Here is a 15215-nt window from a genome sequence, read left to right as displayed (position 1 = left end):
ACCGATACATTGTGACTTTTACATACTAATCTGTATAAGTAAAATTGCAATCGGCAGGCACAAATCTGCGAAGAGCCCTTTACAGAAACATTTCCAGTTCTTATTTAACAGTAATAAATGCACCGTTAATGGTCATGATATTTATTTATTATGCAAAATTCTTCTACATAATGACTTAATGGTCGTGAGTGCTGGCTTATTAAGCAAATAACGAAATTTCTTCCCACTCAGTGGTGGTGGTGGTGAAGTCTCTCTCTCTCTTCCTCTCTCTCTCTCTCTCTCTCTCTCTCTCTCTCTCTCTCTCTCTCTCTCTCTCTCTCTCTCTTCCTCTCTCTCTCTCTCCCTCTCTCTCTCTCCCTCTCTCTCCCGGGTTGGAGCAGCAGATCTCTCTCGGAGCTGGAGAGGAGAGGTCGGCCGTGTCTCTCTCCTCCAGCAGCCTTCCTTCACCATGGATGTGCGGACTACAAGCTCCGCCGGGATTATCGCTCAGGTCGCGCTGCTACTGTCCTGCGGCCGCGGGACGACCGGACAAGGTGAGCCGCCGGTGCGCCTGTTCGATTCCCACTTTTTCCCGGAGGACGCGCAGCGCAGCGCGGACTGGGAAGCGCGGTGCTGAGACGCGTCTGTTTCTCTTGAAAAAACCACCAGCACTTGTTTGAGCTGTGCAGAAATGTTGATGTGGTTGTTTTCGTGAACTTGTTGACGAATTTATTTAATTTTTTTTTTATTTTTTTATTTTATTTTGGGGGGAAACACTGAGCTTTCAGATTGCAGCGTGCCGTGCGCGCCTTTGTTGCGCATCAGAAGTGACCACGTTCACTGGATTTTCTCCTCTTCGCTGGAGCTGTAGCGTCAGTTATAGCCGTGAATTTAGGACTACTCAGCAGCTATAACTTTTATCTAACCCTCCCCTACTTTTAAGGGTTCATGGAAATGTTTTCAGCCTCACGACAGAGGAGATTGCAGCGCTTTCCCCATCTCCTAAATGTGCAGGATTCACCTGCTGCTTGAATATAATAACAGTATCTCTTTGCTTTCTGGCTAATTTGGTGCTCAGCTCAGCGTGATGACCATCCTGGGAGAGAGCCACATTAGAGCTGCCAGGTGTGGAGGGGAGGGGGTCAGGATTGATTCTGCAAACTCTAACGGATTTTTTTTTTTTTTTTTTACACTACTATATGCTCAGCTGTGGTTATGAATCACTCTGGAGTGAGACTCAGACACTGGGGGGAGGAAATCCAAGGACAGAAGGGAAGCTGAATGTTGGAGTAGAATTAATCCACATTTAAAAAAGTTCTCTATCCTTCAGGTTTTTTTTATTTTATCCCTTCTATCCATGTTTTTTTTTCCCCATCATCACTGTCTTTATCCTGTGCTCATCTGGCCGTCTCTGCTCTGAAACATCCTTCTGGTCCTCTCTGTGACAGATTGCGTCTCCCACATTACCATAAAAGTGCCATTTTAAGCGGGATGCACAGTAAGTGCTGATGGTCCAGCTGCAGTTTAATGGAAAGGCAGTCGGCTGTACGACAGTAAGAAAGTGCGAGGGAGACAGATTGCCTCTTCCTCTGCAGCTGGACGGATGGAGGGAGAGAAGAGGCGATGTGTGCCGCTCCTGCTTTCCTTCTTCACCATCCTGGAGGAAATACTTTCCCCGTGTTTCCTGCCCCTTCTCCTCCTTCAGCCGCCTCTCACTGGACCAGATTTGCAGCGAGCTGTCGTTCCTCTCCCCCGGCCTGCCTCGTCTCTCTGCCCGTTGCTCTTGTCTTCCTCCTTCTCTCTCTCTCGTTCTCCTGCTGTTTGCTGACAGCAGCTTTCTCACGCTTCTTGTTTTTTTTTTTTCCTTTGTCTGTTTACCATCTCTCTCTGGTCCTGCTCTACCTGCTCTCCTGCTGCATCTGAATCAGATATCTGCTGCTGTGTCGCCTCGCTCTTTCTTTTTAGCTCTCTCCCTCCTGCAGGTTCTCTCTGTATTCCACGACCACATCATCTCTTTTCTCTACCCGCTCCTATAGCTCTCTCTTTCTATTATTTTTGCTCATGCTTGACTGATGGCAGTATTAAAAACGCTCAGTTTTCTCCCCGTGTAATTTTCTTCCAACCTGTAAACCATCCCTGTTTTGGGTCTGCTTGTCTATGTTTATGTTGCACAGCCTGACCCGCCGTCACACTCATCATGCACGGACCATAAACCACAGCAGCATAATAAGTTAACACTCCAGAGGTGGAGGAATCCCAGCTGAGCCTCCCATCTCCATCCTCCTCCCCGCCTCCGGAGACAGTTCACAGTTCATTATGGCGGCGCTACTAAATGACAACAAAGTAGAGATACATATTTTAACAGCCACAGATGGTGCTCCGATGACTTGTTAGCCGGAGGAACGGAGCGCTGGGGTTTATGTGATGAGATCGGAGGAATGGAGTCAGCATGCGAAACAGCCACCTGCAGGGTTGTAAAGTCACTGTGCGATTAATTGTCTTTTTTATATTAACAGCGTGGGTGAATTTCAATGTGTTTCAAAACAGTTTAAGACACAAAAACTCGAGGAATTAATACAGATCGCTGCAGTTTTGTGGTGACCAACTCGGAACTGGGAGAGAAACTGAGGTGTCATTTTACTGCGCTGGCTCACCAGAGATCGACGTGGACTTGAATTGGTGTTTTACAGTCTTGTTTTACGATATTAATGAAATATTTGACAGTCAGGAAGCCAGAATACCTGATATTAGCTTCCAGGTGCCAGTACATGGGAAACTGATATCAAATTGGACGCTCAATGCAAGTTATGTTTCAAACTTGCAGCCTGTGACTCAAAACCAGTCAGTAGGGATTAAATTATTTGTCTGAAAGTTCTGCTCACAACCCAAGAAAACCCGAGCTGCAGCAGTGAAAACGAGCAACACTTTTGTTAGAGAAGCAGCATCAACGCCGTGAGAGTCCATTTGTGGAAACACGCACGCTGATTCCTGCAAAATACTGCGTCGGGGGACATGGCTTTGGATTTTCATGCCTTTTGTTTTGTATTGCAACAGGAGGCATTGGCAGTAATTACATGATGTCCAAATTGAACTTTCTTTAGAAATTTGCTCAGGTTTTTAGTTGTTGCAAAGCAAAAGGAGAATTTTAATTAAAGCTAGATTTTGGAGTTGTTGGCTTTTAAAGGTTATTGTGCTGCAATCTTGTTGCTTGATGAATGGTTTCTAATTATTTATTAAAGAGTTTGACCTTCCTGTTGTTCTCTAACAGCTGGTTGCACAGTTGTAAAGTGGGTAATTGAACAAGAATAGAACAGAATTAGAACAGAAGGGAAATTTTACACAATAGAACAAACAGAATTAATAGAATAGAAAGTTAAAACATCAATAAGATAGAATAAAAATGATTAAATATTATATACAGTGTTTTTGCCTTACAGCTATCATATCCCCACTTCATGTCCAGACGTGTTTATGACAATTTGCATGTTTTTTTCTGTGTTTTACCCATGTATTCTGGTTTCCTCCCACAGTTCCACAAGAAAACATGTTTTTCAAGCAATTTGGTGACTGAAATTGTCTGTTTGCCCACTGTTAGTCTTCTGTTTCATCCCATAATTGACTGGGATCAACTGGACGATCGATAGATGGACTTATTCTGTCAACACTTCTGGAAGCTTTAATGGCTCTACAGCGATGATTGTGTTCAGAAAACTACACGATCTATGGGTGAAATGTTTCTACTCTACAAAAGAAAAGTAGAATAAGCTGTTTGTGGCTTAAGGTTAAAAACACAGCACCACAGGAGAGTCAGGTCATGATTAAAGGGTTAAAAGAGGGCTCAAAGAGAACTAATGAAGACAGGCAGAACTGTCTGAGGACCTCTAGTGGACAGGTGGAGAATGGGGTGGAAAAAGATGGAGGAGTGGGCAAACAGCAGGACGGAGACAGTCTGAAGGTTAAAAATCCGAAAGCTTCAATCGTGGAGCAACAATTTTTCTCTTATGCTCAAAAGTACAGGAGTGAAAAATCTATCACGCTGAGCAATAGAAACCAATTTTTCCAGTCGTAGCATCTGAAAACAAACTACAATCCGACGCTGCCTCCGGGCGTGTTGTGCTCTGAATAAAGCATGCTGCTGTCATCCGAAATACACAAACATGTCAGACAGACTCAAGCTTTTTGTATTTCTTTGAACAATCTTGAGTTAACTGTAAACCAATTAGCTGTGAACTGCTAAATTCAGCTAAAATAAATGGGAAGTGAGTGGAACCAAAAAGGAGATTACAGAAAGCTTCTGCTCATCATGCAGATGTAACAGGCGATGAGCCGTGACATCTAAAGTTTCGGAGTGTTTTCTGACGGCTCGTTCCTCGTCAGATTTTCTCCCAACAGCGCGAGGATGGGCTCTCTGTTCCTGCAGGTTGTGTCCCAGCGACTTCAGAAAGTTTCACTGTGAAACATAAGAAAGAGCTGAAAGGAACAAAGCAGAAAAACCGCCTCAAGCTGTCCGGTCTGATATACAGCTGTACTTCATGAAATGTTGCTTCTTAGACGTTTGAAGCCGAGTTTCTCCAGCTTGAGAGGACTTCCCATGCACCTCCCAGCTTTGTATTCGGTTTTTGTGTCTATTATAGCAAAGAAATGATTCTTCACTTGGAGTCTCTGTCATAGTCCAGTTAAACCAAGACGCCACTGTCACTTTCCCAGCAGCCTACTGACGCTCTGCTCATTAAATAATATCACACAGTGACCCTTCGGCTGCTCTTTCTTGCAGGGGTCGCCACAGCCAGTTGTGGAAGACGTTCCTGCTGGAGAGTTGAAGCGTTTTCAAATAGTTGCTTTTCCATTGATTCTGAGCGCCATTTTTGGGTAGATGTTTTACAAACACTCCTGAAATTCAGTGGTTTTGCGTTGTATGTTTCTTGCATGGATTGAGTTGTCAGCTCTTTCTTCTCACTGCTGGTTGAATTTGGTGGATTGGACCTGGTCATATGTCTTGGAAAAGGTTTTGACCCTGATCCAAGTTGCTTCGTCACTCCATAATGTTCATGTCAGTCATTCTGGACTCGCCTTCAGTTGGATTGATTCATTTTTCATTGAAACACTTCCTACATGGACAAATGATTAAGTCTGCAGGGGCCTGGAGCCTTGCTGATGTTGGGTATGAAGCAAGATAAACTTTACACAAAAAGATTCACATGCAATTTCTGATCACCAATCAACCACAAATAAATGTCTTTGGACTGTGGAAAGTTAGAATAGCTGGAAAAAAGTAAAAATCCAAACACCATTGTGCTGTAAACTACACCACTGTGTACCCACACTCATAAGCTATGATGGAGATTTTCAGTTAAATTTTTTCAGGGAAGACTCATGACTTCAGAACCCAGTGGAGTGGAGATCATAAATGGCTTCAAGGTTTTTTGTAATATTTCATCATCAGTCACTCCTCAGTTCCAGTTTTCTGGAGCAAAGTGTGCGCTTTGTTACAGATCCTCAGCAGCCGCTCGGCGCTGGGCTTTTATGTGTCATATCTACGTCTTTAGGTGCCACAGTTCAAGCAGTTCAAGACTGTATGTTCTCCCTGTGAGTCTGTGGGGTTTAGACAGGTGCTATGGTTTCCTGCGATAGTGGAAAAATGTTTGTGTTGTCTGTGTGGGTGTGATTTTGCGCCTTTGTCTTCTGATTGACTGACAAGCTTTCCATGCTGTACCACTCAGCTCAGACCTCCTCTGGCGTCCTGTGGCCATGAATTGTAATGAGTAGTAACGAAGATTGATGGGCGGGTGGATAGAAGTATTTTAACCTCTCTATTCAGGAAACGATGATGAAAGAAGAATAAAATATATCTTTTATTGTCAGTCTGATAAACATGATTCACACCAAAGAAATACTGTTGGAGACATGTCAGATCATGTGGGCTTCAAAGGAGGTCACCTGTCATCGACCATGATCCTTGGAAGCCGGATTACAGAATTTATTTGGCAGAGAGTTAAGAACAGTGTTGTAATTGGAGGAGAGTTGGTGGCATAAACCTCCTCCTCTGCTCGGGGGAAGGTTTTTCCTCTTCCTTGTAAATGGCCTACTTTAGCTCAGGCTCGAACCATCTGTCGTCCCTGTCCGCAAAACTTCCATCGCCGTCCTCGGAGGAGTGCGACCGTTTGTCGAGGTTTAAGTCGACAGACCTGACGAGTCGGCACGTCTGTGCTGAGCTCTGTGTGCATCTACATAGGTACCAATGTTGGCCTCATGTGGATGTTAACGCACGGTAAATCTCCAGATTGAGCAGAATTCCTCCTCCAGAACCACAAATGCTTAAATTGTTTTTTTTTTTTTTCCTCTTCCCTCCAGCAGCTTGAGAGATATTTGAACTGAAGCAGCTATGCAAATGAAAGAAAATGCCATCTACTCAGTGGTGCAGCTACATTCCCAAATAACACAGATATCAGCAGCGGTATAAACTGTAGCGGAGCAGAGACAATGCTACACGCTGCTGTTTCCTCGGAGGCTAATGAGTCTGTAATTGTGCCCTCAGAAAGTTTTCATGTGTTGGGAGTTATTTTGTTTGACTTTATTCTTGCTCTTCCTTCAAGCATTACTTAAGCACCGCAACCCTGCCCTGAACGTGCTTCTATTAATTAGTGGATGGTTTAATTGGTTTTGCAATATTTTTAGGATATACGTCTTCTTTTGGGCAGTGTAAGCAGGGAAAAGACAGATGGATACAGGCCTCATTCCTGTGTGGGAATAGATCAGATATGTGTTGGATATGTCCCAGTTCGACTGCTGTGTAGCCAGGCAGATCAGATTTTCCTGACGTTACATCTGTAATGTCATCAAATCTGCAAGCATTTTGTCCCATGGAGAACACATGGTAGTTAAATGAGAAGCATGGAGGCGATCTGTTGAGGAGGTCACATCCCTTCTCAGTCTTTGGGGAGAGGAGAAAATAGCTGCAGCATATGCATGAGATGCAGTTATTCCCCTTTTCCTCCTTCACTGCCGAAAGGTTGTGCCAATGTTTGGCCGATTCTCATGCACCACGACGTTAGTATCAAACATATGCCACCATCCAGTTTCAGAAGTAACCTGAACATTAGTAAACACTAAGTATGCACGTACGATGTTTCTGATGTGGGATCGGGGGAATCAGATTTGGTGAAATCCGTGGAACAGCGCGGTCAAGACTTGTAGTGTGAAAGTGGTCTCAGTTCCTCTGCACCTCATGTGTTAAACTAACACACCTGAGGACTGCTCACACTCTCTCTTCTTTTAAACCAGGCATTGAAACACCATTATTTGGTCACGCGTTTCATTAAGCAACAGATTTCAGCGTTTTTACGACCTTTATCTTTTTCTTTATTCTCCTTTTTATGCCCTTCTTAATCGCTTTGTTTTAATGTTTTTCATAGTCTTAATCACTGAAGATTAAGACTGTTAATTGCCTTGTTTTATTTCTTGGTGAAGCACTTGTGTCTGAATGGTGCTGTGGATGCAGACTACAGATCAGCTGGAACTGAGAAAACTAACCTTATAGCCAACAACACCCTGCCAGCTCCAGGAATACGAGGAAACTGTACTTTATTTACCCTCCAATCATGTCTACTTAATTATAAACTGTATTTACTTGGATATTTCTGGCAGTCTGGTGTAATATGCATTTTTTTTTAGCTAAATTTGAATATCCTTCAGGAGAAGCTCTCGCTTATATTCTCATTTGTCAGAGATTTCCTTGGAGGGTTTGAGCGGGACAGACCCTCCATCTTGTCTGCGGAGTTATTTTTCCTGCAGAGGAGGATAAAATGAATCTCCCCTGCATGGTGATTAAAAGTACTTCTCCAGCAGACACCAAACACATCAAATGGAAGTATTTTAATGTCGAAGTAAAGCGGATCTGTCCTCTGCTCAGAGTCCAGAGTGAAACTCGCACGATTAACTGAAAACTCAGGAAAAGTTTTCCTCAAACCCGGTTGGAAAACTGTTAGTCGAAAGCCAGACGTTTGGTGTTTCCTCAGTAAACGAGTTGACCGAGTGTCTCTGACATTTGCTGCCATATGAATAAGAAGCTCTCTGCGTTCTATGCGAATCAATTTTTGCCCTCATTTTCTGTTTTGGTCTGTTGTTTGCAAAGCTTTTTTCCTCAGCATCTTCATATTTGTGGGATTATTCTCTTCTTCCAACATTGGATTTACTTTGAATTTGGATCCTGCGAAGCGAAATAGCAGCGTTTGTGAAGATAATGAACAAATCTCAGCTGCTAAATACAACAGAGCCCTTTTTATTTGGCGAATCAATATTTTGAGCTCCAAAAGTACAATGAATAAAGTTTTTCTTACTTATTATAATAATAAGAATGTCATTTGGGTGTTGTCCTTTATTCAGCGTATCAAAACAATCAAATATCATAGAAATGAACCCTGAAGCAGTCAGTGTTTTGTTCTGCAGCCTGTGGAAATAATACAAGAATGCTAGTCAATGTCAGTATTAAAAATTCATTAGTGATCATTAGAACCGGTGAGATCCAAGGTGATGCTGTTTAAGGGGGTTTTATGCATGCTGTGATGCACGTTTTACTAAGCATGGTGAGCAGAAACCCTCCCGCTGTAGCCATGCTGTGATGAGAACACGCCGCTGTTGGTACAAACCTTTAAAAAAATAATCCCATTACACCAATAAGAATAAAACCTGGATAACCACAGATGTTCCAGAACAGAGAAAACGGTCAAAATCTTAAGCTGAAACGATTGAAACATCAGAAATTTGAGTCACTGTTCAGTTAAGACTCGGATCACTTAAAAAAAAAAAAAAAAAATCAGCGAAGCAGTTTGTTTCACTGTGAGGATGGTTTTATCTTCTTGTTGTGGTCGCACAGCTGCACTGACTCAGAAGTGAAACGGTGTGTGTGAGATAACTTGAATCGTGTTTCTCCTCCAAATGTAAGTTTCAATTAATTTGATTAGCCTGGGGCGTTTTAAAAAAATGTGAGGTTAAAGTGTATGTAAGCACATTAATATGAAGATAAAGCAGCCTGGAGTGAAGGCGACATCTGGCCTGCTGCTAAACTCACTAATGTCTCTCTGTGGAGGAGAGGGCGCTGCCTGCCTCCGTTACCTCGGGCTCAAGCTGTAAATTACAAAATATTCCCTGTCTAACTGCTTGCTTAAGTGCAAAAGCGGCCAGAGAGCAGAGGATGTTATGTGCGCTAAACCTCCTCGGTGTGTATTTATGCTCGAGAACGATTAAAAGTAAGAAAAACATCCCGGCTGTTTGGAGTGGAATAAAGATGATGAGATGAATCTTTAATGAGGGAACTTTGGTTACGCTTCAACTCATCAATTATATCTAAAACGCAGTAATGACTACAGCCACTACAGGAGGTTGATGTATAGATTTGTATTTGTTAACTACCAGTTGTGTGTTCAACCTCTGCAAATACAGTTCGCAATTTGTAGGTGACTTTAAATATCGAGCTGTGGAAATAAATAGTAACTCATTACCTGGTTCAATGAAGGTTAAAAACAACGTGGCAGCAACAGATGTTCTTTTTCTGATCAATACTGCAAAGATCCCCAGTAGATGACAAATAGACTTCATGACAGACACACAAATGGCCCGTGCTTGTTACAGTACGGGAGGAAGGCAACGACCAGACCGCAGTGAGCAAACAAAGGAGAAGAGTAATGGACTGAGCAAATAACAAACTCCACGATGCTCCATTAGCAGCAACAGACAGACAAATCTGAAGTAATGATTTAGGAGGCTGGGAAATCCAGATTAAAGCCAAAGAGTGTGCTGCTCCAATGGAAGGAGGAGGCGTTGGTGAGGAAGGGGATTTAAAAGCCAAGGCCAGAAGAGAAAAGGAGCCACAGCTCGCTCTATCCAATAAGTTGTCCTTCAGACCTTCAGTCCTCGGAGACCCCACCTATTGCTCATCATTCACTTAATATCGCCGTGACTTCACTCCCCACTTCGTTGGTCTCGCTGCTCTGCCCGAGCCGGGGGCAAGGTCCAACTGCCGCTGTTTATCAGAGTGAACCCGAGGAGGTAAAGTATGTCCTGAGGGGTGACCACGTCCGGTTTGTTCATCCTCCACTGAAAACCACTGATCACTCTCTACTTAATGGGTGGGATGACAGGCTTTAAGGTGCATGGATCTGTTATGGATCAGTGTTGTGGACGTTTTAGGCCATCAAGCACATGGTCAAAATTTCAAAGATAATACACTCTCTGGTTTGCAGTAGCGAGTCGCAGACAGTCTCTCCTCCGGACCCTACAGGCTGCAGCAGAGTTGAGAGCAAAACGGGGTCAAGTTACGATCAATAACCCGCCCATCATTTATTCATACCGTGCCATCTTCTGTAGCAGGTTCTACTTTGGCGGGAATGAAATAGTTTTCGGTTTAGTCGGCCATTAATCCTGTTACTCATCATGTGGAGGATTGATGGACATCTTCAGGTATGTTTCTCTCTCCCCTTCACTTTCTCATCAGTCTGTCTGGAGGGTTTTTATCTCCCATCCGGGCTGATTCCGAGCCGCTGGAGTGTGTGCTATAATCATAGCCTAATGACAGATAATCTCAAGAACACTAAATGACTTTAATCCTAGCCTAATGACAGATAATGCCGCCGCACTCTTACTCTGCGTGTGTGTGTGTGTGTGTGTGTGTGTGCGTGTGCTGATTTGCATTTTCCCCTGGGTGTTTAAATGATGGTGAGTCACTGGTTCGTCTGACTCACTTTGTGGCCCGAACAAGTGAAGTTGTGAACCTAAAGCTGTCATTAGTATTCAGCTTCCTTTCTGCCTGCGGAGGAAGAGAAAGGTATCCTGCCCTCGCTCAAAGGCAGTTGTTGACTTTGAAAGCTATCTAAGAGTCAAATGTTTTGTCAGGTGAAATGAGACTGCTTGAGAAATGGGCTTGTTCAGCAATCAGCCAGTCACCTCTCTGAAAGGGAGGCGGACATCTCAGCCAGCCCATCGTGATCTCTTCATCTCGGCACCACTATTTTGCATTAGTATTTGACAGACCACGTCAAACTAAAGGCCCGCTTACCGGGCGGCGGTTTTCCAGTGAAATCGCGAGACATTTTGAGGGTCTGTTCACATGACAGCGGTGCTCAAAGACACGGCTTCCAAGGTGGATTTAAAAAAAAGAAAAAACTGAACTCCAAATTCACAGATGTTACCACAAACTCAGGGAAGGCTTCTCAAAATCATTGTGTTATTCAGGCCATGCAAGCTGTTCGGGGATATTAAGGTTTCCTTGATTAAATCTTAAAGCTCACAGAGTATGCTACATCTGTTTCAGGATTTATGTGGTTGAAACTCCACAGTCATTTAAGATTCATGGGAGGGCGGTATTAGACTCTCGGGGAGGGAAATAGCCAAAGTGGCAGTGGATAAGCCCCCTCCATACTTCTTCTTTAGTGTCATTTATGGAAATGTGTGCAGGCTATGTGGGGCCATCAACGAGACGTGATGGAGTCGGGCTTACAAAGCAAACGAGAAGCCACCCGTCATGAACTCGGGTTTAATCTCCCATGAACAGGTAGTCAGTGTAAGTAAGGAGCTGATGGAGGACTGCGGTCCGTTCCCGTCATATCAGCACCCGTTAAAACGGCGTTTCATTAAGGCGGCCCAGTACAGCTCACTGTCACTTTAAACACTTGATCTTTTTTTTTTTTTTTTAAGGTATTTTCTAATGTGTTTTTACTTTGTTAATACTATATTTTATTTGCCTTTCTTTCCCTGTGCTTGCACAGCACTGTAAATCAACACCCTTCTCAAAAAGTTGCTGGTGTAAACGTGAACGTTTGTGAGTCCATGCGTGGGTTTGACAGATTGTATCAGGTGCATTGAGACTGCTCAAGTGTTAAAATGCGCTATAGTGAAGTGAAGTGAAGTGAAGTCCACTTACCCTTTACCTGTCGGCTGGGATCCACTCCAGCCGCTGCCTGTGATCCGAAATTGGACCGAGTGGATGAAGGGATTTTTCCCCACACTCTCATGTCAGAGACAGAGCGTAAATGATCGCCAGCTGATCGAAAGACAAGACGGCCACGCCCATAAACAGCACCTGAAATTCACCAATCACAGATTTTTGGATCCTTGCCATGAGGAAACAGAAAACACAACATGCAGATTTAAAAAAAAAAAAAAAATGGAAGTGTGTTTGTGACACCGATTGAATCAGGTTGTGGGTTTTCAGGTCCGCTGATGCAGAATGTGCTTTGTAATGCAGTCTGCTGTTTCTCCACGTTATTTATTCCCCGCTCCGAACAGGGAGCGGAGCGTGCGAGTGGCCAGCAGATGTGAGGCACCTGAGCTCATTTCGTATGATTGCTGCTCCCAGCGTAGAAGCCTGGATGCATCAGCTCTCTCCTCCGAGCCAGATGGGCTTTATTTGGCTCTAGTTGGGTCTATTGTTAGCTCCTCTTTTAGTCCATAGATTCCTGATACTCCCCTCTAACCCAGCCGAACACATTGTTTCCCTTTATTGATAATATTTGCTAAATAGATCTCAATTTCTCTGATTGTGTCCGATCTCTACTTGTCTTCTTTATTTGCTTGAACTTTAAGATAAATCATGACAAATTAGAATGTAATGACTAATTTTTCATATACGACTTCTGTAAAGGCCGTTAAAGTCAATAATGTTATTTTCCAGATGGATTTTACAGTGCAGTACAGGCTTGTTGTAGTTCATGTCACATTTTCTGTTGATATTTTGTAATTGATAAACATTATCTGTCATTTAATTCTCTATTTAGCTTCTATTTCTCCATTGCTAACTATTCTTCCTGCCAATTATCAGTTGTTATCTTAATTGTTAACTACAGCACATAAAAAGTAAACCTGCGCCTGCGGGCCCGGTGATAAAGCTCAATGCAAAACATGCATGGCTGCAGGGAGCATCCAAACAAAGAGCAGAGAAGTGAGGCGACACCTCTGCTCTCCGCTGTCATTATGTCGAGTTTCCACAACAATCAAGCTGAAGAGTAAGGAAATCCTCCGCGACATCTGCGTCGCTGGCGTCCTTCTCACTCCAGCTTAGTGAGAAATGATGAAAGAGCGGCTTCTACACCGAGTCACGGAGAGGGTCGGGTGCCGTCACTGAGCTCTGGGAATCTTAATGCTATATTTTCATGTGGTTTTTTTTTTCTTTTTTTTCTCTGCATTAGAATAATAGGTTTCACCTTGAAAACCCGAACGGCGGCCCCTTAATATGCCACCTCTGACCTGTGCATTATTCAAACATCTTTGCAAGGCTAATTAGCCAATCTGCGTCTTCGCCATCAGTGCATCCCCATAACTTCATACTTCACCACGGCCACTCTCATGCGCCCTCGTTACAAAAATAGATGCTGATCACAGCTTAACGCTGTCACTGCTGTGTATTTTTTATGAAGTCAGGACTGCGTGACCGCGGCTCCCGTGGTCTGCTGCTCTGATATTCTGCTGCGGCTGCTGATGAGAAGAAGCAGCCGTGGTCAGTTCGCATTAGAAAGGAGGACAGACCTGAGTCAGAGGCCATTAAAGGCAGAAACAGAAGGCTGCATTTCAACGCGGCGAGGCAGCGCGGCATCAGAACTCAGGACTCGGAGGTGAAACAGGAGGAGGATGGGTGTCAAGTACGTGGCCCGTGGGCCAAAACTGTGCCTGCGAGAGGCTGTAATTCGTGCTTCCATGCAGTGCTGTCAGAAAAAAAAAAAACATTGATAATGTAACAGATATAGAAGTTTTTTTGACATTTCACTGTATTTTGCACCTTAAAATTGGCTTTCTGTTGAGATCGCAGTCAAAATATCGACATTTTCATCATGTGCACTCTGCGCCACAACAAAGAAACACTTGAAAGTTTAAAGTTAAAGGTTATTTTGGCACTATTTTACCACTCAGGAAGAAATTGGGCTGTGTGTGGCCCCTGAACTAAAATGTGCTGGGTTAGAAAGTAGGAAGCCGGAGAATTATAAACTATGAGAGGGTAAACTTTAGGGGTCAGCATCTCCATTCTGTCTGGCAGTAGTATTCCCACTGTGTATCCCACAACTGCGGTGACATTTTCGACTGCGTTTCCCATTTCATCCCTCGCTGAGTTTGCTGTATGCGTTTTTGTGAATGCGCCGCCCTGCATCTCCGAGATGTGTTGACTTCCTGAGAAGGAAGGCGGGTGTGAAAGGGACAGGGGGAAGGTACGCGAGGACAGAAACCGGGGAGATAAACCGAGGGAGCGCTGGGAATCGATAGATGTGAAGTGAGGTCGGGGAGCAGCGAGGCCAATAGAGGGGAAGGGAAGAACAGGGCGGTGAAAAAGAAATATTCGCGGGCTGACAGTGTTAAAGTGTTAATCTTGAGAATTTAAGCTTCTTCGTGTCTTTTTTTTTTTTTTTAATGCAGCGACATTTTCAACTGCCTCCATAATTTCACCCCTTGCTGGTTTTTAAGCAGTGTGTGTGTGTTTCAGATCCCTTTCCAGAGGGGTTTCCTCGGTTTGTGGTGTGACATTCATATGCATTATTCAACACCTAAATTAAGACAAACAGATCAGCTCATGTGTCGTTTAGACAAACTGTACCAGCCGGGCCTCTTCAGGTTGTCATTAGCTTGACGTCCCATGCTCGTCTGCATAAAAGACTGGTTTTAAGTCAAGGTTACAGTGGGTCCCTTCACTGGCGTCGCCTTAATGTGCCCGTCACGATCTATTTCTGAGCTGTCAAGTGATTCTTTTGAAGCCGCCCCTTCAAGTGCTTCAAGGCTGACGTATTACCTCAAACCTGAGAGCAACAAAAGTCTCAGAGTCTTCTCTTATCGCAGCCGATCAAACGCTCGACGCTTCTGGAGAATGATAATAGTAGCGCTGTCAAAATGTAAATTTAAGAGGACAGCTTGGTGGGATAGTGATTATCAGTCACTCCTCACAGCAAGAACACCCAGGTTCTACTGTAGATTTGAGCGGTTTTATCTTGAGCAGCGGTGTCAAACATAAGGCCCGTGGGCCAAAACTGTGAAAGGCTGCAAAACACAACAGTTCTAGGTTTTTCTTTTCTTCTTTTTTTTACATTTCACTGCATTTTGCATGATTGAAACTGGCTCTATGTCGACAATGAAGCATTTTTTTTGTCTTCATCACAACAAAGAAAAACCTTTGAGTGTAAAATTAACAGGTAATTATGGCAGTTTCACCGGTCCGCCCACTCCATATGAAATTGGATGCATTTGACCCATGAACGGTGTTTGAC

General features: G+C 43.8%; 1 protein-coding gene across 1 annotated transcript in view; it reads left to right on the top strand.

Annotated features, from left to right (window-relative positions):
- Positions 1–406: 406 nt before the first annotated feature.
- Positions 407–15215, top strand: part of LOC115405105 (contactin-associated protein-like 4) — a 106912-nt gene continuing 92103 nt past the window's right edge. The window contains exon 1 of the mRNA XM_030114563.1: positions 407–533. Within this exon, the coding sequence (XP_029970423.1) occupies positions 449–533 (85 nt within the window). The 5' untranslated portion in view covers positions 407–448. The remainder of the gene's footprint in view (positions 534–15215) is intronic.

Source organism: Salarias fasciatus, chromosome 18 (assembly GCF_902148845.1).
Source record: "Salarias fasciatus chromosome 18, fSalaFa1.1, whole genome shotgun sequence".
NCBI classification, from domain to species: Eukaryota; Metazoa; Chordata; class Actinopteri; order Blenniiformes; family Blenniidae; genus Salarias; species Salarias fasciatus.
This window is presented reverse-complemented; position numbering and strand designations above follow the sequence as displayed.